The sequence below is a fragment of the Scyliorhinus torazame genome, chromosome 14, assembly GCF_047496885.1.
Source record: "Scyliorhinus torazame isolate Kashiwa2021f chromosome 14, sScyTor2.1, whole genome shotgun sequence".
In the NCBI taxonomy this organism is placed as follows: domain Eukaryota; kingdom Metazoa; phylum Chordata; class Chondrichthyes; order Carcharhiniformes; family Scyliorhinidae; genus Scyliorhinus; species Scyliorhinus torazame.
The window spans coordinates 49,687,053-49,709,683 of NC_092720.1; the positions used below are offsets into that span (position 1 = coordinate 49,687,053).

At 46.7% G+C, this 22,631-nt stretch overlaps 1 protein-coding gene across 1 annotated transcript in view; it reads left to right on the top strand.

Annotated features, from left to right (window-relative positions):
• Positions 1-19,513, top strand: part of LOC140389293 (NACHT, LRR and PYD domains-containing protein 3-like) — a 30,744-nt gene extending 11,231 nt beyond the window's left edge. The window contains exons 6-13 of the mRNA XM_072473474.1: positions 1,047-1,133; positions 1,641-1,811; positions 9,567-9,737; positions 11,223-11,339; positions 12,465-12,635; positions 13,385-13,555; positions 15,352-15,519; positions 18,817-19,513. Of these exons, the coding sequence (XP_072329575.1) occupies positions 1,047-1,133; positions 1,641-1,811; positions 9,567-9,737; positions 11,223-11,339; positions 12,465-12,635; positions 13,385-13,555; positions 15,352-15,519; positions 18,817-18,913 (1,153 nt within the window). The 3' untranslated portion in view covers positions 18,914-19,513. The remainder of the gene's footprint in view (positions 1-1,046; positions 1,134-1,640; positions 1,812-9,566; positions 9,738-11,222; positions 11,340-12,464; positions 12,636-13,384; positions 13,556-15,351; positions 15,520-18,816) is intronic.
• The last annotated feature ends 3,118 nt before the right edge of the window (positions 19,514-22,631 follow it).

The following is a 22,631-nucleotide window of genomic DNA, read 5'->3' on the forward strand; positions in this document are numbered from 1 at the left end:
CAAGTCCAATGGGTTTGGGTGCTCCTTATCCTATGAATCACGGGAGCCCATAAAAGACAAACCATCCTATCAGCTTGTAGAAAGCTAGTTATTTTTTTTATTAAGGGGCAATTTAGCCTGGCCAATCCACCTACCCTGTATATTTGTGGGTTGTGGGGTGAGCCCCACGCAGACACGCACAAAATGTGCAAATTCGACATAGACAGTGACTTGGAGCCAGGATCGAACCCAGGATCTTGGCGTGTGAGGCAGCAGTGTAAACCACTGCACCACAGTGCCGCCTTAATAAAATTAGTTATAACCATGGAAGGTGTATTCAAAAGAAGCTTCAGACCAGTACCTCCCTGGAGCACAATTATATGACAAAGATGGTTCCATGGCATCCACTAGGATTTCTTCTGCTGGTCACCAGACAGGTATAACCAACAGAAATGTTTAAACGTCTTTCAAAACATTTTCAAAAAGTACTGAACAGGAGGAATACTCCACAGACATGTTCATTCACATTATTGCAACACTATCTATTAACAGCAGGAGTATAGTTCGCAGCAAGGACATTTAACAAGACATACCTCAATGGAAAATCACATTCTACACCCACAGGTTTCAGATCAAAAACCCAATGTCACTACAGCCTAAATCTACTTTAATGGGCTGTAAAGAACTTTGGAACATGCTGAGGGAAGGATAGGTGATATATAAAGGCAAGTCTTACTTTAAATATCCTAAATCCTAGGTAGCATAAAATGAAAGTTGCTGTAGCCCCCGAGGGCCATAGATTGCTCTCCCCTTTTAGGAGAGAGCGGACTGGTGGTGATTTAACCTGAGGGTCACCACACCTCAGGCGAGTGGCAAGGCTGAGAAGGCAGGACCTTCATGAATAACCTCAGCCGGTATGGGAATTGAACTCATATTGTCGGCAACGCTCCGCAGCATGAACCAACCATCCAGTCAACTGTGCTAACTGACCCCCATCCAGGAACAATGAATAAATGATTTTATTTTGTTCACACTGCTGGTTTTATTTGAAATATTTTCATATTTAGATTATCTGGGGCCAACATCAAAGACTCTGGACTGAAAATACTCACTGATGAGATGCAAAAGCAGGATTGCAAATTGCAAAATCTGAAGTAAGCTAGCATGTGTTGCATGTATAATATTTTTAAAAATAAATTTAGAGTGTCCAATTATTTTTTTCGCCAATTAAGGAGCAATTTAGTGTGGCCAATCCACCTAACCTACACATCTTTGGGTTGTGGGGGTGAAACCCGCGTAGACATGGGGAGAATGTGCAAACTTCACACAGACATAGGCCCAGGGCCGGGATTCGAACCCGAGTCCTCAGCATCAGCAGTCCTATTGCTAATCACTGCACCTCATGCCGCCCTTGCGTGTATAATATTCAGCAAAATTCCATTATGTGAGTTTTTCACTCACCCGCTAACATATACCACAAAGATACTCTCACCATGATTAAATACCAGCACATTTTCATGAAATGCAAGTCAAGTTATTTTGGTAGGCGGAGATTAGTGTTTCACATATAAAAACAGCGCCTCTATTCAAAATGATTCTGCATGCTCTCTTCTACATTACATTTTGCATGCATTATTAACTGATGTTTTTGCAATATTTAGGTTGGATGGAAACAATCTTACTTATAAAAGTTGTGAGAAACTTGTTGCTGTTCTGAAAGACAACCACAACATAATACTTTTGGACTTGACTGACAATAATATACAAGATAAAGGTGTTAGTTCACTTTGCAATGCCCTAGAAGATGCAAAATGTTCACTACGTATGCTAAGGTAAGAAAATGCTTTAAGGCTGTGTGGTAGTATGTATTAGGGGTCATGTGGGACTGGAAGCCCTAATGTCATTGGCTGACAGATCCCGGGTCCTGGTTGGCCGTTGACCTCTAGCTCCGCCCTGAAGGCGGAGTATAAGAAGCCGGAGTCCTCCCCCGCAGGCCATTCTACTATCGAGCTGCGGGGGAACAGACACGCTTAATAAAGCCTCATCGACTTCACTCTATTCGTCTCACGGAGTCTTTGTGCGCTACAATTTATTAAGCGTGCCTAAAAAGGACTATGGAGCTCAGGATCATCCCGGAATGCCTGAGGATCAGCCCCCACGCAGTGAACGCGGCAGCAGCCTTCAAGCACTGGCAGACTTGTTTCGAGGCCTACCTCAGAACGGCCACCGGCCGGGTCACAGAAGCCCAAAAACTACAGGTCCTGCACTCGAGTGTGAGCACGGAGATTTTCTCCCTCATCGAAGACGCGGAGGATTTCCAGACGGCGTTCGCAGCACTGAAAAGTCTCTATGTCCGCCCAGTTAACCAAATCTACGCTCGCTACCAGCTCGCGACGAGGCGGCAAGGTCCCGGAGAATCGATGGACGAATTCTACGCCGCGCTGCTGATTTTGGGACGAGCCTGCAGCTGCCCTTCGGTGAACGCAAATGAACACACGGACATGTTAATGCGCGTTGCTTTTGTGGCAGGTATGAATTCCTCCCAAATCCGCCAAAGACTTCTAGAAAGAGAGTCGCTAGGACTCTCAGAGGCCCAGGCCCTAGCAGCCTCCTAGACGTGGCCGCGCGTAATACCCGCGCCTACGGCCCCGACCGCGCGGCAGCCCATTGGGCTCCGTACATACCCGTCGCGACAAACCCACCCCCCCCCCCCGGACACCCCACAGGCTTGCGCGGTCCAAACGCCAAGTCGCACCGGGGGCGCCCGCTGCTATTTCTGCGGCCAGGCGAAACACCCCCGGCAGCGCTGCCCGGCCCGCGCAGCAATCTGCAAGAGCTGCGGGAAAAAGGGCCATTTCGCGGTTGTGTGCCGGTCCCGCGAGGTCGCTGCTGTCCCGGGAGAACAGGGAGCCCTGCAAGCCGTTTACGCTCCCCAACTCCCCCAGCGCCCCATGTACGACCCGCAGGCGCAGCCGCTCTGGGTCCCGACCACCGCGGTCCTGGGAGAACAGGGAGCCCTGCACGCCGCTTACGCTCCCCAACCCCCCCCCCCCCCGCACCCCATGTAGGACCCGCCGGCGCTACCACTTTGGGTCCCGACCACCGCTCTCCCCGGAGAAGAGGGAGTTCTGCGCATCTCTAACGCCCCCAAACCCCCCCCCCCCCCCCCCGCGCCCCACGTCTGACCCGCCGGCGCTACCAACTTGGGTCCCAACCACCGCTGTCCCCAGAGATGAGGGAGCCCCGCGCGGTCCTAACGCTCCCCAACCCCCCTGCGCCCCATGTGCGACCCGCAGACGCCGCCATTTTGGGTCCCGGCCACCACGAGGGGAGGAAGGGCGCCGCCATCTTGGACCACCCCAGACCTGTACGACGCGTGGGGGCGGCCACTTTGTCCACCCCCGCCGCCATCTTGTGACCCCCCAGCCATGTGCGATGTATGGGGGCAGCCATTTTGTTCATCCCCAACGCCATCTTGGACGGCAACAACGGACCCCAGTGTCGACGGCTCCACGGGGTTCGAGGAAGACGCTCCACTACTACAACCACGTCTCGCTTCAATTACGCTCGATCAAGCTCGGCCCCGGACACTCCAGACGACGACGACAACGGTGCTAATAAACGGCCACGAGACACCATGCCTAGTCGACTCCGGGAGCACGGAGAGCTTTATCCACCCCGACACAGTAAGACGCTGTTCCTTGACCACCTATCCCAGCGCACAAAAGATTTCCCTAGCTGCAGGATCCCACTCCGTACAGATCCAAGGTTTCTGCATAGTTACCCTAACGGTGCAGGGGAGGGAGTTCAAAAACTACAAACTACACGTCCTTCCCCAACTCTGCGCCCCCACTTTACTGGGATTAGATTTCTAGTGCAATCTACAGAGCCTTACGTTCAAATTCGGCGGCCCAATACCCCCACTCACTATCTGCGGCCTCGCAACCCTCAAGGTGCAACCCCCGTCCTTGTTTGCGAACCTCACCCCGGATTGCAAACCCGTCGCCACTAGGAGCAGACGGTACAGCGCCCAGGACCGGACCTTCATTCGGTCCGAAGTCCAGCGGCTACTAAAGGAAGGCATAATCCAGGCCAGCAATAGTCCCTGGAGAGCACAGGTGGTAGTAGTGAAGACAGGGGAGAAACAAAGGATGGTCATAGACTATAGCCAGACCATCAACAGGTACACACAACTAGACGCGTACCCTCTCCCCCGCATATCCGACATGGTCAATCGGATTGCCCAATATAAAGTCTTCTCCACCGTGGACCTCAAGTCCGCCTACCATCAGCTCCCCATCCGCCCAAGTGACCGCAAGTACACAGCCTTCGAGGCAGACAGGCGATTATACCATTTCCTAAGGGTCCCATTTGGCGTCACAAACGGGGTCTCGGTCTTCCAACGGGAGATGGACCGAATGGTTGATCAACATGGGTTGCGGGCCACGTTCCCGTATCTCGACAATGTAACCATCTGCGGCCACGACCAGCAGGACCACGACGCCAACCTCCAAAAATTCCTCCAGACCGCCAAAGCCTTGAACCTCACGTACAACGAGGACAAGTGCGTTTTTAGCACCAACCGGCTAGCCATTCTGGGCTACGTAGTGCGCAATGGGATAATAGGCCCCGACCCCGAACGAATGCGCGCCCTCATGGAATTTCCTCTCCCGCACTGCTCAAAAGCCCTGAAACGCTGCCTGGGTTTTTTTCATACTACGCCCAGTGGGTCCCCCAGTACGCAGACAAGGCCCGCCCCCTAATACAGACCACGACCTTCCCTCTGTCGACAGAGGCTTGCCAGGCCTTCAGCCGCATCAAAGCGGATATCGCAAAGGCCACGATGCGCGCCATCGACGAGTCCCTCCCCTTCCAGGTCGAGAGCGACGCCTCCGACGTAGCTCTAGCGGCCACCCTTAACCAAGCGGGCAGACCCGTGGCCTTTTTCTCTCGAACCCTCCACGCTTCAGAAATCCGCCACTCCTCAGTGGAAAAGGAAGCCCAAGCCATAGTGGAAGCTGTGCGACATTGGAGGCATTACCTGGCCGGCAGGAGATTCACTCTCCTCACCGACCAATGGTCGGTAGCCTTCATGTTCGATAATGCACTGCGGGGCAAAATCAAAAACGACAAGATCTTAAGGTGGAGGAGGATCGAGCTCTCCACCTTCAACTACGAGATTTTGTATCGTCCCGGAAAGCTGAACGAGCCGTCCGATGCCCTATCCCACGGCACATGTTCCAACGCACAAATTAACCGCCTCCAAACCCTCCACGAGGACGTCTGCCACCCAGGGGTCACTCGGTTTTTCCACTTTATCAAGTCCCGCAATCTCCCATACTCTTTAGAGGAGGTCCGTACAGTCACCAGGGACTGCCACATCTGCGCGGAATGCAAACCGCATTTTTTCAGGCCGGATGGTGCGCACCTGATTAAGGCTTCCCGCCCCTTTGAACACCTTAGTCTCGATTTCAAAGGGCCCCTCCCCTCCACCGACCGCAACACATACTTTCTTAATGTGGTGGACGAATACTCCCGCTTCCCATTCGCCATTCCCTGCTCTGACATGACCGCGGCCACAGTCATTAAAGCCCTGAACACCATCTTCACACTGTTCGGTTGCCCCGCATACGTCCACAGCGACAGGGGGTCCTCTTTCATGAGTGACGAGCTACGCCAGTTCCTGCTCAGCAAGGGCATAGCCTCAAGCAGGACGACCAGCTACAACCCCCGGGGGAACGGGCAAGTAGAGAGGGAGAACGGCACGGTCTGGAAGACCGTCCTACTGGCCCTACGGTCCAGGGACCTCCCAGTTTCACGGTGGCAGGAGGTCCTCCCAGACGCTCTCCACTCCATCCGGTCGCTATTATGTACGAGCACTAATCAAACGCCTCATGAGCGTCTCCTTGTCTTCCCTAGGAGGTCCTCCTCTGGAACGTCGCTGCCGACCTGGCTGGCGGCCCCAGGACCCATCTTGCTCCGAAAGCATGTGCGGGCACACAAGGCGGACCCGTTGGTCGAAAGGGTTCACCTCCTCCACGCGAACCCGCAGTACGCTTACGTGGAGTACCCCGACGGCCGACAGGACACGGTCTCCCTGCAGGATCTGGCGCCCGCCGGCAACACACACACCCCCCCGACACCATTCACCCAACCCCCCCCTTCCTGCCACCGCCGCACCCCGCGACCGCCCCCTTCCCAGGAGGATCGGTTCCCCTCCCCTCAGGCCCGACCAAGAATAAAGCCCAAGCTGAAACCGTAAGGCTCCCGGAGACGACAACACCAGTACAAGCACCACCACCACCACCGGGGCCGAGGCGATCGACACGGACGACCAGCACGCCCGACCGACTCGTGGCGTCGATCTAAATCAATATATGGACTTTTCACAAGAACATTTTGCTTTTCTCCAGATACCTTCTGTAAATAGTTGAAACAGGACAAAATTGTACAATACTGTATTGCCATGTGAATGTTTTCCTCCCAGGACCAGCCCTGTAAACCCTTACCACCATGCGAAGCATCACCCCGCCGGGTTCATTTTTGACAACGGGTGAATGTGGTAGTATGTATTAGGGGTCATGTGGGACTGGAAGCCCTAATGTCATTGGCTGACAGATCCCGGGTCCTGGTTGGCCGTTGACCTCTAGCTCCGCCCTGAAGGCGGAGTATAAGAAGCCGGAGTCCTCCCCCGCAGGCCATTCTACTATCGAGCTGCGGGGGAACAGACACGCTTAATAAAGCCTCATCGACTTCACTCTATTCGTCTCACGGAGTCTTTGTGCGCTACAGGCTGTATTTACACCACAAATATTACTTGGGTATTAAAAACCCATGATTTCTTTTTGGTTTGCAGCTAGTAGGTTTTTCTTTATTGGGTTTATAAAGGGCAGGTCGCGCCTAACTAATTTAGTGGAATTTTTTGAGGACATTACCAGTGCGGTAGATAACGGGGAGCCAATGGATGTGGTATATCTGGATTTCTAGAAAGCTTTTGACAAGGTGCCACACAAAAGGTTGCTGCATAAGATAAAGATTATCATAGATTATCATAGAATTTACAGTGCAGAAGGAGGCCATTCGGCCCAGCAAGTCTGCACCAGCTCTTAGAAAGAGCACCCTACCCAAGGTCAACACCTCCACCCTATCCCCATAACCCAGTAACCCCATCCAACACTAAGGGCAATTTTGGACACTAAGGGCAATTTATCATGGCCAATCCACCTAACCTGCACATCTTTGGACTGTGGGAGGAAACCGGAGCACCCGGAGGAAACCCACGCACACACGGGGAGGATGTGCAGACTCCCCACAGACAGTGACCCAAGCCGGAATCAAACCTGGGACCCTGGAGCTGTGAAGCAAATTGTGCTATCCACATTGCACAAGATGCATGGCATTAAGGGTAAAGTAGTAGCATGGATAAAGGATTGGTTAACTAATAGAAAGCAAAGAGTGGGGATAATGGGTGTTTCTCTGGTTGGCAATCAGTAGCTAGTGGTGTCCCTCAGGGATCGGTGTTGAGCCCACAATTGTTCACAAGTTACATAGATAATTTGGAGTAGGGGATCAAGTGCAATGTGTCCAAGTTTGCAGACAACATTAAGATGAGTGGTAAAACAAAAAGTGCAGAGGATACCGGAAGTCTGCAGAGATATTTGGATAGGTTAAGTGAATGGGCTAGGGTCTGGCAGATGGAATACAATGTTGACAAATGTGAGGTTACCCATTTTGGTAGGAATAACAGCAAAAGGGATTATTATTTAAATGATAAAATATTAAAACATGCTGCTGTGCAGAGAGACCTGAGTGTGCTAGTGCGTGAGTCGCAATAAATTGGTTTACAGATGCAACAGGTTAAGAAGGCAAATGGAGTTTTGTCCTTCATTGCTAGCGGGATGGAGTTTAAGACTAGGGAGGTTATGTTGCAATTGTATAAGGTTTTAGTGAGGCCACACCTGGAGTATTGTGTTCAGTTTTGGTCTCCTTACCTGAGAAAGGACATACTGGCGCTGGAAGGTGTGCAGAGGAGATTCATTAGGTTAATCCAAGAGTTGAGGCGGTTGGATTACGAGGAGAGGTTGAGTAGACTGGGACTGTACTTTAGTTGGAATTTAGAAGGATGCGGGGGGGGGGGGGGATCTTGTAGAAACATATACAATTATGAAGGGAATAGACAGGGTAGATGCGAGCAGGTTGTTTCCACTGGTGGGTGAAAGCAAAACTAGGGGGCATAGCCTCAAAAAAGGAAGTAGGTTTAGGACTGAGCTTAGGAGGAACTTCTTCACCCAAAGCGTTGTGAATCTATGGAATTCCTTACCCAGTGAAGCAGTTGAGGCTCCTTTATTAAATGTTTTTAAGGGAGAGAGAGATAGTTCTTTGAAGAATAAAGGGATTAAGGATTAAAGTTTTCGGGCCGGAAAGTGGAGCTGAGTCCACAAAAGATCAGCCATGATCTCATTGAATGGTGGAGCAGGTTCGAGGGGCCAGATGGCCTACTCCTGCTCCTAGTTCTTATGTTCTTTTGAACTGAGTTGCATTTTTTAGTTGAGGCAATTATAGGAGAAAGTATTTTCACATCCAAGCACTGAGTGCTTTTCCTCTCGTTTCCTTTTCTTTCGCTTTTATCCATATTTCGTAATCATCTGCTTCCCGAGAAATCCTCAATTTTAGGGCTACACTGAAACCAGAAAATTAATTACGCAATGGAGTTCCGATGTTCCAAGTTTGACTGTTATGGAGCTGGTCATTTCATTGGAGTATAGGAGCAGGAGTAGGCCATTCTGCCCATCGAGCCTGCTCTGCCTTTCAAATCGATCATGGTTGATCGTCTACCACAACACCATTATCCCATGTTATACCTGAATCCCTTTATGTCATTGATATCCAGAAATCATTCATCTCTGCCTTGAACATGTTCAATGGTTGAGCAACCACAGATCTCCGAAACCTCTGAGTGAAGAAACCCCTCCTCATCTCAGTCTTCAATGGCCTGCTCCTTATTCTGTGTCCCCTTCTTCTAGACTGAACAGCCAGGGAAAAAACCCTATTTACATCTTCATAAAGTCACCAGAAGCAAAGTATTATTTCAACAAAGTGTTTGCCAAGGTGTCTGGATGAGGAGGAAACTTCTGGAGAAGTGCATTAAAGTGAATTTTGTGTAAGCGGTTAAGATATTTTTCAATCATTCGGTCATTCTTGTATTTTGTTTTGTAATTTACCTTTCTTATCTTAGATAGGGTGGACGTAGGGAAGTTGTTTCCATTAGCAGGGGAGACTAGGACCCGGGGGCACAGCCTTAGAATAAAAGGGAGTCACTTTAGAACAGAGATGAGGAGAAATCTCTTCAGCCAGAGAGTGGTGGGTCTGTGGAATTCATTGCCACAGAGGCGGTGGAGGCCGGGATGTTGTGTCTTTAAGACAGAAGTTGATAAATTCTTGATTTCTCGAGGAATTAAGGGCTATGGAGCGAGAGCGGGTAAATGGAGTTGAAATCAGCCATGATTGAATGGTGGAGTGGACTCGATGGGCCGAATGGCCTTACTTCCGCTCCTATGTCTTATGGTCTTATGGTCTTATCTCCACAGTGTGGGTGGTAATAAATTAACAACTGGTTGTTGTGAGCGATTGGCTACTGTGCTTAAGCAAAACAAGACCCTGGTGGAGCTGGATCTGAGTAATAATAGGATAGGTGAGGAGGGACTACGTCAACTAACTGAAGCACTGAAGAATGAGAATTGTGCATTACTGAAACTGGGGTAAGTAATGACTCTTAACGTTTGCTATCAGTGGTGCTTGCATCTTTGTTTCTCTTTTGTGACATTGTTTGCATTTATTTTATTGTATTAAATATTTTTGTTAGCAAACATAATGTACATAATCCACTTCAACTTATTTATCAGAAAATTTACCTGAACCGATCTGGGTGGGGAAAAGGTCAAAGCTCACAACTCTGTACACATTGGCATTCTTTCAACAGTTTGTTGATCCACTGATAACTTGCAAATGTCAGTACCCTGCTCCCATCAAGTTAAACCAAACTTATAAACAATGGGCGGGATTCTCCCCTACCCGGCGGGCAGGGGGTTCCAGAGTAATGGAGTGGCGGGAACCACTCCGGCGTCGGGATTCTCCGCACCTTTAGGGGTCAAGCCCTCACCTTGAGGAGCTAGGCCCGCGCCGGAGTGGTTTACGCTCCGCCGGCTGGCGGGAAAGGCCTTTGGCGCCACGCCAGCCGGCGGCGAAAGGTCTTCGCCGGGCGACGCATGCGCGGGAGCGTCAGCGGCCGCTCACGGCATCCCCGCGCATGCGCAGGGGAGGGGGTCTCTTCCGCCTCTGCCATAGTGAAGACCATGGCGAAGGCGGAAGAAAAAGAGTGCCCCCACGGCACAGGCCCGCCCACGGATCGGTGGGCCCCGATCGTGGGCCAGGCCACTGTGGGGGCATCCCCCGGGGCCAGATCGCCCGCGACCCCCCCCCAGGACCCCGGCGTCTGCCCGCAGCGCCTTGTCCCGACGTTCAAAAGGAGGTTTAATCCATGCCGGCGGGCGAGGGTTGACAGCGGCGGGACTTCGGCCCATCGCGAGCCGGAGAATCACTGGGGATGGGCCGATTCCCGCCCCCGCCGAATCTCTGGTGGCGGAGAATTCGGGACATGGCGGGGGCGGGATTCACGCCAGCCCCCGGCGATTCTCCGACCCGGTGGGCCCATCGAGTCTGCACCTGCCCTTGGAAAGAGCACCCCACCCAAGCCCACACCTCTACCCTATCCCGGTAACCCAGTAACCCCACCTAACCTTTTTGGACACAAAGGGCAATTTAGCATGGCCAACCCATCTAACCTGCACATCTTTGGACTGCGGGAGGAAACCGGAGCACCCAGCACATGGGGAGAATGTGCAGACTCTGCACAGACAATGACCCAAGCTGGGAATCGAACCTGGGTCCCTGGAGCTGTGAAGCAACTGTGCTAACCACTGTGCTACCATCAGGTCATGACTCCATCTTGGGCCCTTTGAAAGATTGTTAACAGAAGATTATTCACAGATTTACAAGTAAGGTAACAGAAAAACTAAACATCACACCAACATATGTTTGGTGTATGAATGCTTACAATTCATCCAAATCCAGTCATTTTCTTCACAGCAGTAAACAAATGTTTTGAAACAAAGTAGAAATCAATCACAGAAGAAATGAGTTGAAGCAATGTGTTTTGTTTTCAAACTTATTTGTGTTCTATTTAGGTTAAATTCTATATTTGCCTTTGAGTTTGGAATAATGGGCACTTATGAGGATGCTTCTGGAGCTGAAATATTGTGTGACGCACTGAAAAGCAAAAATTGTGTGTTACAAAGTCTAGGGTAAGTTTATTTTCTAACTATCCACATTCTCCTGCTCAAACAAACATGCAGATATGTTATGGGCAGAATTTTACATTCCCTGCTGCGATGATATGCAGGCGCACATAATGTATATAATTATTTATACGACATCCGACCAGCAGGTGGTGATAGAGATCCACCATGTGACTCCAAAGATCCGACAGTTGTAGTAAGTCGTATCAGAGGGGAGTTGCATTAGAAGTAGCTCCAGGAGAATTCACTAATCGTTAACGTTTGCATTATAGTTTATTCAGTTATCTCCATGTGTTCATTTGTTAATAAACTATCTTACCAGTCAAGAACTAGATGTTCTGTGTGCATCTTTACCATTGCCACAGCATAGAACATAATCCTGCCAGCAGGTTTGCAGGCAGTTTCTGCAAAATTCTTTAGATGGCAGTCCCACTGGGCTCTTGCCTGCACCGACTTGTCCTCGGTTTTACCATGCATGGGACAGATGAGGCCCTAGGCTGGCTCTGCATCTTTGTCCCAATTAATTTTAATTAACCTTAAGGGTTGTTTCCCACCCAGCCCTAAAAGTGACCCTGCTCAGGTTTCAGGTGGAAGGTGGGGAAGTGGGTGGGGGGCACTCCCAAAATGATCTGACCCCTGCATAGGCTTGTCTCCCGAACACTGCACCCTCCTCCCCCTCCCTCTAATATTTCCACCATATTTGCCTGTTTCTGGACTCTCGAAACTGCTTTCAATTGCAGTCCTATCCACTGCAGCCTCTGGCACTGATGGGAGTAGAGAAATGCCAGCCAGTCAGACTGGCCAGCACCTCTCGGAGGTTCGACATCCTCCCAAGGGAGGGGTGGAAGTTCTTGCCACAGTCAATTAACATTCCTTGGAGTAGCCAGTAGCAGCAGCAGCCCATATCTCCATGACTCCTCAGATGGTGGAAAGGAAAACCCGCCCTCTTAAAACTCCTGGCCCACTTGAGTCTCCGTGTGCATCATTATTGGTGCAGTCTGGCAATTCACATTTTGTTTTACCAGCTATGCCTTAGTTTTAAAACTTGAGTTTCGAACTTGTTAAAATACCTTCTAGTTTATTTCCTTCTTGTATGTATTTCAATACAAACATTTCTTTTGCATCTTACAGGTTGGCGAAAAATTCATTCACACAAAAATGTTGCACCAATCTTATCTCATCCCTGACAAACAACCACACGCTGACAGACATAGACCTCAGCTCTAACAATTTACAGAATGAGGGAATTACAGCATTGTGTGAAATTCTGAAAGGGCCAGACTGTAAAATTCAATCCTTAAAGTAAGTAAATGCATCATGGTGTGAGGCTATTTTTATACTGCCTGATATTGGACATTTTTTTTGACAAAGCTAAAGAAAGTTGAGGGGTGAGGTTTCCACATTGTAAGAGAGATGGCTGCCTGATCCAACACCACTCCACTCTTGTAACTGAACAGTTCAGGAATCTTCATGATAACTTTGCCTTCCATAACTACTGTGGTCTAATGCTGGCACTGTCAGGAGAGAGGTGGAAATATATGTTAGGCCAGCAGTGGGAGGCCCCACCGAAATTCCTTTTGGAGTTAAAATTCCCTCTTCAGGCCCCAGCCATTCATCACGGTGGAAGTATCAGCTCTCTCTAAGGCCAAAATAGAAAAGTTGAGGTTAGTTGCCACTGCAGCTTTGCCACATCAGCCCGTCCCTCGCAGCCTCCCCCCCCCTTGCTGGCAGAAACAAAGCTTTGCGCAGTAAAACTCCAAGCTGAGAAAATGAGTTGGAGTCATGGAGTCTGCAGATGTCACATTCCCACTATCCCCACCCTTCGGTTGAAAATAACAGCAAAGGCCTCCTGTTGATAGTTTTAATAAAATGCCATCGTACATAAGAACCACTGGATTTTGAATTATCAACAGTAGGAATTTTGACTAATTAGTGAAAAGTGGTGATGGAGTCATTTGCTAAACAGGAGCTACAAAGTACAATGACCTGAGATTTTTTATATCTATTGGTTATTTTCACAATCTTCTATTTCTAATTCTTTATTTCCACAGGGTTGCGAATACTAAACTAACAAGTGATTGTTGTGGGGCACTTGCTTCTGTGTTCAGCACTAACCAAACACTGACAGAACTGGATGTGAGCATGAACGAATTGGGCAATAACGGAATAAACACGTTGTTTTCTCCATTTAAGACTTCACATTGCAAATTAGAAAAGCTAAGGTATATAACTACAGAGTTTGATTACTCTAACACATCAGAACAGAATCACAGAATTCTGAGGTTGCCTGCACCGGCTCTTTGAATGAGCACCATGGCTTAGTGCATTCTCCTGCCCTTTCCATGTACACTGCACATCATTTCTATTAAAATAATCATCTAATGCCCTCTTGCCTCAATTAAATCTGCCTCCACCACACTACTAGCCAGTGCATTCCAGACAGGAATCACGCTGTGTGGAAAGCCTTTGTGTCACATTGCATATGTTTCTTTTGCAAATCACTAAATCTGTACCTTCTCATTCAAATGGTATTTTTTTACACGTTCAGCATAACCTTCTTGCTCTTGTACTCTATGCTCCTAATAATAAAGCCCAGAACACATATGCTTTATTAACTGCTCTCTCAAGCTGTCTCGCCACCTTTAATGATCTGTACACAGATACACCCAGGTCCTACCTGCACACTCTTTAGAATGGTACTCCTTATTTATATTATTTCTCCATGCATTACCTCCCACTTCTCCGCATTGAACTTCATCTGCCACCATCTGCCCACTCCACCAATTTGTCTAAGTCCTTTTGAAGTTATACACCATCCTCCTCACAGTTTCCAAGCTTCTACTTTTTGTATAATCTGCAAACTTTGAAATTGTCCCCTGCACATCAAGAGCTAGATCATTAATATTTATCCGGAAATGCAAGGGTTCCAATACCTTTCCCTGGGGAAAACCACGTCAAACCTTCTTCCAGCCCAAAAAATATCAATTAGCCATTACTCTCTGTTTCCTATCAAGTAAATTTTGTATCCATGTTGCTATTGCCACTTTTATTCCATGGCCTATAACTTTATCATAAGTCTACTGTGAGGCACTGTATCAAATGCCTTTTGGAAGTCCATGTACACGACATCAACATCATTACCCTCATCAACCCTCTGTCAATGCCCTAATAATTCACACAGACATGGTGATGCTCATGTATGTTGGATCGTTTCTATTCAGGAAATAAACCCACTGGTCCTAATACAATAACCTGCATTCAATGTTTGTACCTCTTACTATTAAATTTCACAGCAGTGCAAATAATATGGCACGTGTTAAAATGTTGCTCATTGTCCTAATACTCCATATAGTATACCACAGAGATCCGGAATTTAAGAACAAAAGATGACCAATAATATCCTGTATCATCATTACAATTATCATAGTTTACATCAACCAATCTCTGAAAGGAAGTTGTAATTTGTGCTGGATTGAGTGTAGTTTTATGCTGTGCAGCTATGCTCATTGGGAAGTCAGTTATGACTGTCCAAATTAATTTCACATAACACCCTACAACATAGGAGATTTTCATCTCAGCCTTGGTTGGTTCTGAAACTAAGTCCTCGATAAGATTTGTAACTTTCAAATAATTCAGTGTTAACAGATGACGCTTATTTACTTTCTGCTTTCTGGGCAATTAAGGGTCAATTTCACTTTATGCAATGCTATTAATGGGTATATTAAATATGTTCATATAAAATTTCCTTGGCATAAAAGACCATTTTAACCCATTTAAAATAAATGAGTTCATACTTTTGTTAAAACGATGGGCATAATAATTTCATGTGAGAATTTTATTGTTCAAACACTACAATTTCAGCCCCTAAATATCATTCTGCCCATTAATTCTCCTTTTCCAAGAGTAATTTGAACATGTTTCTGTCATATTGAAGGCTCAATATCTTAAAACCTATGACAACCCAATCTAAAGTTAATCTTGCGAATTCTCCTTTTTTAAATATTCTTGGATCTTTTAGACTATCAAAAACTGGTCTCACAGATGCTTGCTCCAAAGAATTCCAAGCTGCATTTGCAACATCCCAGACACTGATACATCTTGATGTAAGTCACAACAGATTTACAGACAAAGCTGCTCCAAGCTTTTGTGACTTCATTTTGGATTGTGCCAGTCTAAAATCCATAAGGTAAGGTGTCACCTTGTTATTATTTCAAAGACAAAATTAAGGGTTGCTGCTGCCAAATATTTTTCAGTTGAGGTGTATTTCTGCAGACAGAATCCAGTGGTGCTTAAGAACTCTATTACATAAAGTACCTACTTAGAAGAACACCTTCTCTTTTACCTTTGACATGATTAAATGATGCAATTTTTGAGAATATGGAATCACCAATAGTCAAAATAACGTACAATATGAATCCAATGGTATTCATACTGGAATGGCAAGGTGGACAAAAATATGAACTTTGCTTACCAAATTGCATTATGAACATTGGACATGCTTCTATTGTTCTGATTAATGTGGTGGGTAATGTGGTGGGTCATTGAATTTGTGTCTGCAGGGTGGCACGGTGGTGCAGTGGTTTGCAGTGCTGCCTCACGGCACTGAGGACCCGAAATCAATCCAGGCCCCAGGTCACCGACCATGTGGAGTTTGCACATTCTCCCCATGTCTGCATGGGTCTCACCCCCACAACCCAAAAGATGTGCAGTGTAGGTGGATTGGCCACGCTAAATCGCCCCTTAATTGGAAAAAGAAAAAGAAAAAGAATTTGTGTCTGCAAATGAATACTGGCATTAATGGTGGCGGCACTCAGCCAAGTTCAGCTCTCAACCCCAAGCAGTGGACTCTGTACCATCTTTCTTGATTGACCTTTTTCCCTCAACGCCTAAGATTTCTTGCATCCAGCTTTATTTCAACCAGCAAAATTTCAGTGGACAAGTTGGAAAATTTGGTAGCTAGGTTATTTGATGTATCACCTTTTGGTATCCTTCTTTCCATGAGGATCTTTCAATTTTTGAGATCCAGGGTTTCCATTTTAAGCTACAGCAAAAGTTCTGGATTCTCACTTCAAAGGCGAGCATCACGCAAATCATGTTGAGAACCTCCCTCATCTTGAAATTTAGCTAATTCGAGAGAAAGATATAAGATCACAATAATGTCACATCAAAAGACAGAATTCTAGCTGAGGTGCCCTTCCTGTGTTAAACCTTCCACAGAGGAAAATCCAGTTCATACTGGGTGCCCTGCCAATGTATTAGGAGCAGTTATTTTCACACTGAGACCCTAGGCCCTGAAATTTTATCAGGCTTTCATTTGTCTCTAGTGGTAAGACCAATGAAAAATGTGGAGATGCAGCATAAACATCTGAAAAAAGCAGTGTACTCCATCCTCTAGAAATTCCAACAATCACTTGTTAAAGTTGGTTCCATGCAAAATTAAGAGCCCCTAGTTTTGAATGTGGTCAAGTAGCACACACAAATATGTAAGTTGGGTGCTAAATATAATTTGACCTAAAATTTAAAGTTACGAGAGGAAAAATATTCTGGGCTAGTTCTCCATTCTGGAGACTTACTACTGGCCAGTGGAGACTTACTACTGGTCTTCGTCATGGTAGGAGTGGCGCACAGGTGCGGTTCCTCTCCTTTACCATGCTAATTTATGCATGGAGTAGAGCTCGCCGGATTCCGTCGGTATCGGGCTGCGATTCTGAGCAGAGTTGTGTTGTGAGGGAGACTTCCGAGGAGCTTTGAGGGGGCGCACATCAGTTATGCACTGACCGCCTTGACTGACCAAGGGGTCCACCACATCAGGCTCGTGCTTGGGAAAGCTTGCACCAAACCCTACTGGGGAGATTACCTGCTGATGGGATTGGTGCTTATTGTGGGTTAGAGAATCGGGATTCCTGTCCGGTAATCAGATGCAGATGGATGCTAATCACTGAACTACATTCTCCCACTGGCGCAGGGCATGTAGCTCGCTGCCGCCGCTGGCGGGGTACCGGAACATTGGAACAAGATTGGCACCCGGCATCAATCTCGTTTTTCGGCCGACGCTCCATTCTTCACCAGATCAGGAGACCTGCTACAGCCGTCGGGCAATGGAAAATCGCACCCTCGGTCTTCTTGTCACGTAGAATCCAATAGGATGCTCGAATAAATTACAGAATGTAAACTTCCACTTCATTTTGTAGTAATTAGATTAAACGTAAACAAATTAACAACTAAAGATCATAGTATAATGGACTTTTCTGTCCACCAGTGCCTCCCAGCGTCAATCCAACACATTTCACAGGGTTACAGAAGAGAGAACTTTATTGACATGGATCAGATGGACAGAATCATCACTTTGAACTCTCAGCCATCCTTGCCGATTGAAAATTTCAGCGCCTGCCACCCCCACTCCCCTTCCTCAATTGTGTGGATCCTCTATTCCACACAAGCTATCAATCCTTGAGAGACTGAAACAATCAGGGTTTTTTTTAATTTAAAGTTATTTGGGAAACAAGGCCACTTGCTTTTCATGGATTCCACAAGTTAGGATTATTCACATACACCCATTGTGAAGGGAAGCTTGCTTCCTTTCACTCAATTACAAGCTCCATACCTGCACCCATTCACTTCCACTTTGGCAGTGGAAGTTTATAGTTTAGGGAATCCCTTCCCTGGTTTCAACCTTGTCAGTCATTTTCTTTGGAAATGAAAGAAGAAACTCCCAGAAATGAGACTATGGCTAGATTTTTGTGAAGGAGGTGGGAAGGTTGAATTGACAGGAAAATGTAAAGAATGGAATCTATCAAAAATGAAAAACCTGACAGCTTTATTTTTCCTAAGGTACACCAGATGTCATGTCAATCAGAGCAGTTTAGGGCCAAATGGGGGCTTTTTCTCTCTAGGTGAATGCGCTGAAGATTTGGGGCATTTAAATCACTTCAGATCATTACACTGGAGAACCCAAGCAGTATTTTCTTCAGTTTTGAATGCTTAAGAGCACTTTTCCCCAAAGTACTCAAACGCATCTTAATGTATATAATAATCTTTATTGTCACAAGTAGGCTTACATTAAATCTGCAATGAAGTTACTGTGAAAAGCCCATAGTCGTCACATTCCGGCACCTGTTTGGGTCAAGTTGCCTTTGTAAGACGGACAGAGCCCTATAGTCAATCACTGCAGTAAAAACACACCTAACTTACAATATGGCATTTAATTATTGGAAATGGAGAAACAAATATGTTTTGTTTGCATTTCAAAGCTTGCCAATGAAAGAATTCCAGGAACAGGTGATTTTCTTTTTGATTCCCCACTTATGACTGGGGCTATGAACCAGATCTACTTAACAAAATGGCCTTATTCCACTAAAATTGGGAGGCAATTGGGAAGCACCATGAAATTTCTTCCCCAAGATGTTATAACTGTTGCATAGTGAAGTGGCTTCTATTTACAGATACAAGTATTAACTAACCATATTTTGCATCTCTAATGAAGGATGGAGAAGAATCGGTTTTCTGTAAATGGATACAAAACTCTAGAGGACCTGAAGAAGAAAAAGAATGATCTCCAGATTGTGGGGCTGAAAACATAAAAGGCTCAATAATGCACTTTTTCTGTCCTCTATTATAATGATTTACGTTTTCATAGGAATTACAGTGGAAAATATATGTGAAAAAATTGGAAATTTAAAAATTGTATAATCATTGCTACTGTGTGAAGGCATGAAATCCATTGATATTCTTTGATAATCGTGTCAGCAAGTTCACCGTATGGGTACTTGAGGAAAGACCGAAGTTTAATTCATGGTATGTGCTGACCTTTCTGATCTCAATATCTCTTCATTGCCTGGGTTAGAAAGTGAAAATTGGCCTGGGTTCCTGCTCTTGCTTATCCCAAATGGGATCCTGTTGGGAGGTGTTTGCGGCCTTAAATTAAGGTTTGCAAATCTCTCAAAATAGTTTCTAAAACTGAAGAACTAGAGGGTATGAAAGAATTTTGTGCACTTGAAGAGTACATTTTCTCAACAACTTCTCCAAACCGTCTGAATGAAAAGGTGATGGTGCAATGCTTAAGCTTGATTACAGAAGGTACCGAATAATGTGTGGTTAACTTAGAATAAAATGTAACTCTGCAATGTTTATATTGTTTTAAAATGATATAAAATCTAAACAAATTAAAGTGAATCATCTGATATATTTTGAAAGCAGACTTTTAGTTTATATGTCATGTTATTTGATCAGTGAATAATGTGATTGAATTCATGGAAACGTGTTGACTCTTTTGAAATGTTTGCAATTTACAATAAGAATAATTGATGGTAACTTTAAATGTTAAGTTCTATTTTAAAATGACTAAAAATTATATACACCTGGAATATGGTTCCATTCTGCTCAATCTTTCCACATAGGACGATGCTATCTTCTCAGGGATCAATCAAGGGAATTTTCATTGTACCCCTCTGAGGCAAGAATATCCTTCCTTAGGCGAGGAAACTAAAACCATACATAGTACTCCAAGTATAGACTAAAAGCATTACACAATCACAGCAATATTTGCATGGTCTTATCCTCCAGCCACTTCGCAATAAAGACTAACATACATACCACTTGCCTTCCTAATTACTTGGACCAACATTCTTTTACTTTCCAATCCACGAGGACTGTTCGAGAATTCAAGAAATTCATAAAATCATAGAATTATCAAATGTAATGCTTACAAGAATGTAATTCAGACCATCTCACCTGCACTGGCTTCACTATCCAGTCTAATCCTACTTTCCAGCCCAGTCCATACCCCTATAGATTATGATGTGGAGATGCCGGCGTTGGACTGGGATGAGCACAGCAAGAAGTCTTACAACATCAGGTTAAAGTCCAACAGGTTTGTTTCGAATCACTAGCTTTCGGAGCGCAGCTCCTTCCTCAGGTGAATGAAGAGGTGGATTCCAGAAACATGTATATAGACAATGTCAAAGATGCAATACGATACATTGAATGCGAGTCTTTGCAGGTAATTAAGTCATTACAGGTCCAGATGGAGCAGGTTAAAGAGGTGTGAATTGTCTCAAGCCAGGACAGTTGGTAGGATTTTGCAAGCCCAGGCCAGATGGTGGGGGGTGGATGTAATGCAACATAAATCCCAGATCCTGGTTGAGGAAGTACTCATGTTTGCGGAACTTGGCTATAAGTTTCTGCTCGGCGATTTTGCATTGCCGCGCGTCCTGAAGGCCGCCTTGGCGAACACTTGTCCAAAGATCAGAGACTGAATGCCCTTGACTGCTGAAGTGTTCCCCGACTGGAAGGGAACATTCCTGCCTGACGATTGTCGTGCGATGTCCGTTCATCCGTTGTCGCAACGGCTGCATGGTTTCGCCAATGTACCATACTTCGGGACAGAATCATTTGGCTCGAGCCAAAGAACATACCACAGTGGCACAGTCGTTAGCACTGCTACCTCACAGCACGCAGGACCTGGGTTCAATTCCGGCCTTGGGTGAATGTGTGGAGTTTGCACTTTCTCCCTGTGTCTGTGTGGGTTTCCTCAGGGTGCTCCGGTTTCCTCCCACAGTCCAAAGATGTGCAGATTAGGTGGATTGGCCAAGCTAAATTGCACCTTAGTGTCTCAAAAGGTTGGGTAAGGTTACGATGATGGGGCCGGGCAGTGGGCCTAGGTACAGAGAGGGCCGGGGCAGACTTTATGGGCCGAATGGCCACCTTCTGCAGTGTAGGGATTCTATGAAAAGGGGTGCAATCACACTGTTTGGTGTAGCCTATAGACAGCCAACCAGTGAGAATGATGTAGAAGAACAAATCTGCAGGGAAAATACAGAGAGATGAAAACATTATAGAGTAGTTCCAATGGGGGACTTTAATTACTCAAATGTAGACTGGGACGGTGGTAGTGTAAAAGGTGGAGCGGGTCCTAGATTATGTTCAGGAAATTTTCTGCAGCAGTATGTGCCCACTCCAACAAGAGAGGATGCATTGTTGGACCTAGTCCTTGGAAATGAGGTGAATCAAGTAGATAAAATGTCAGTGGTGGAACACTTAGGAGACAGTGATCATTGTATTGTTAGGTTTAGGATGTTGATAGAAAAGGACACTAAATAATCCAGAGTAAAAATAATTGAGTAGGGGAAGCCATCTTCAATGGGGCAAGAACAGAGCTGGGCCGATTAGACAGGAATAAAAAGTTCAGCTGAGCAATGGGTTACCTTCAAAACAGAAATGGTCCAGTCACAGTCAAGGTATATTCCCTTAAAAGGCAAACAAAGGTAAAACAAACACAGAGTTTCCGAGATGAAAAAGGAGATAAAAATTAAGATCAGGAAAAGAATGTGTTTAGGACAGGTGTCACGTAGGAAATACAGTTGAGGACTTGCGGCTATGCCTAGGTAGGTCGCACGTTCGGCAGCTCCCGTCAAGAACGGACTTTTAGGCCCTTTTGAGGAGCCCCAGCGGCACTTGTACGACGGTTCCCAGTGTGGGAAGGTGTTAGTAAGGTTCCCCCAGCACAGTATGGAGTGGACCAGGAGTGGAGCGATCAGAAAAGTGGTTTTGGAGCAGCGAAGAGAGCGGGGGAGGAAAAGCAAGATGGCGGCGGGTGGAGATCAAGCAGCTTGGGCGTAGTGGGCGCGGGAGCAGCAAGAGTTCCTTAAAAACTGCTTTGCGGAGCTGAGAGCAGAAATGCTGGCGCCAATGAAGGCGTTGATCGAAAAACTGATGGAGACCCAGAAGGCCCAAGGGGCAGCGATTCGAGAGGTGCGGCAGAAAGCCTCAAAGAACGAGGACGAGATTTTGGGCCTGGCGGTGAAGGTGGAGGCGCATGAGGCGCTACACAAGAAGTGGCAGGAGAAGTTTGAGGACCTGGAGAACAGGTCGAGGAGGAAGAATCTTCGGATTCTGGGTCTCCCTGAAAGAGTGGAGGGGTCCGACGCTGGGGCATATGTAGCTACAATGCTCAACACGCTGATGGGTGCGGGAGCTTTCCTGAGGCCCCTGGAGATGGATGCGGCTCATCGAGTCCTGGCAAGGAGTCCTAAAGCCAACGAGCCGCCAAGGGCTGTAGTGGTGAGGTTCCACCGCTTTATGGACAGAGTGTGCGTCCTGAGATGGGCGAAGAAAGAACGGAGCAGCAGGTGGGAGAAAACAGAGATCCGTGACTACCAGGACTGGAGTGCGGAGGTGGCCAAGAAGAGGGCTGGTTTTAATCGGGACAAGGTGGTTCTCCATCGGAAGAGGGTGAAGTTTAGAATGCTGCAACCAGCGCGATTGTGGGTCACGTTTCAGGACCGTCACCACTATTTTGAG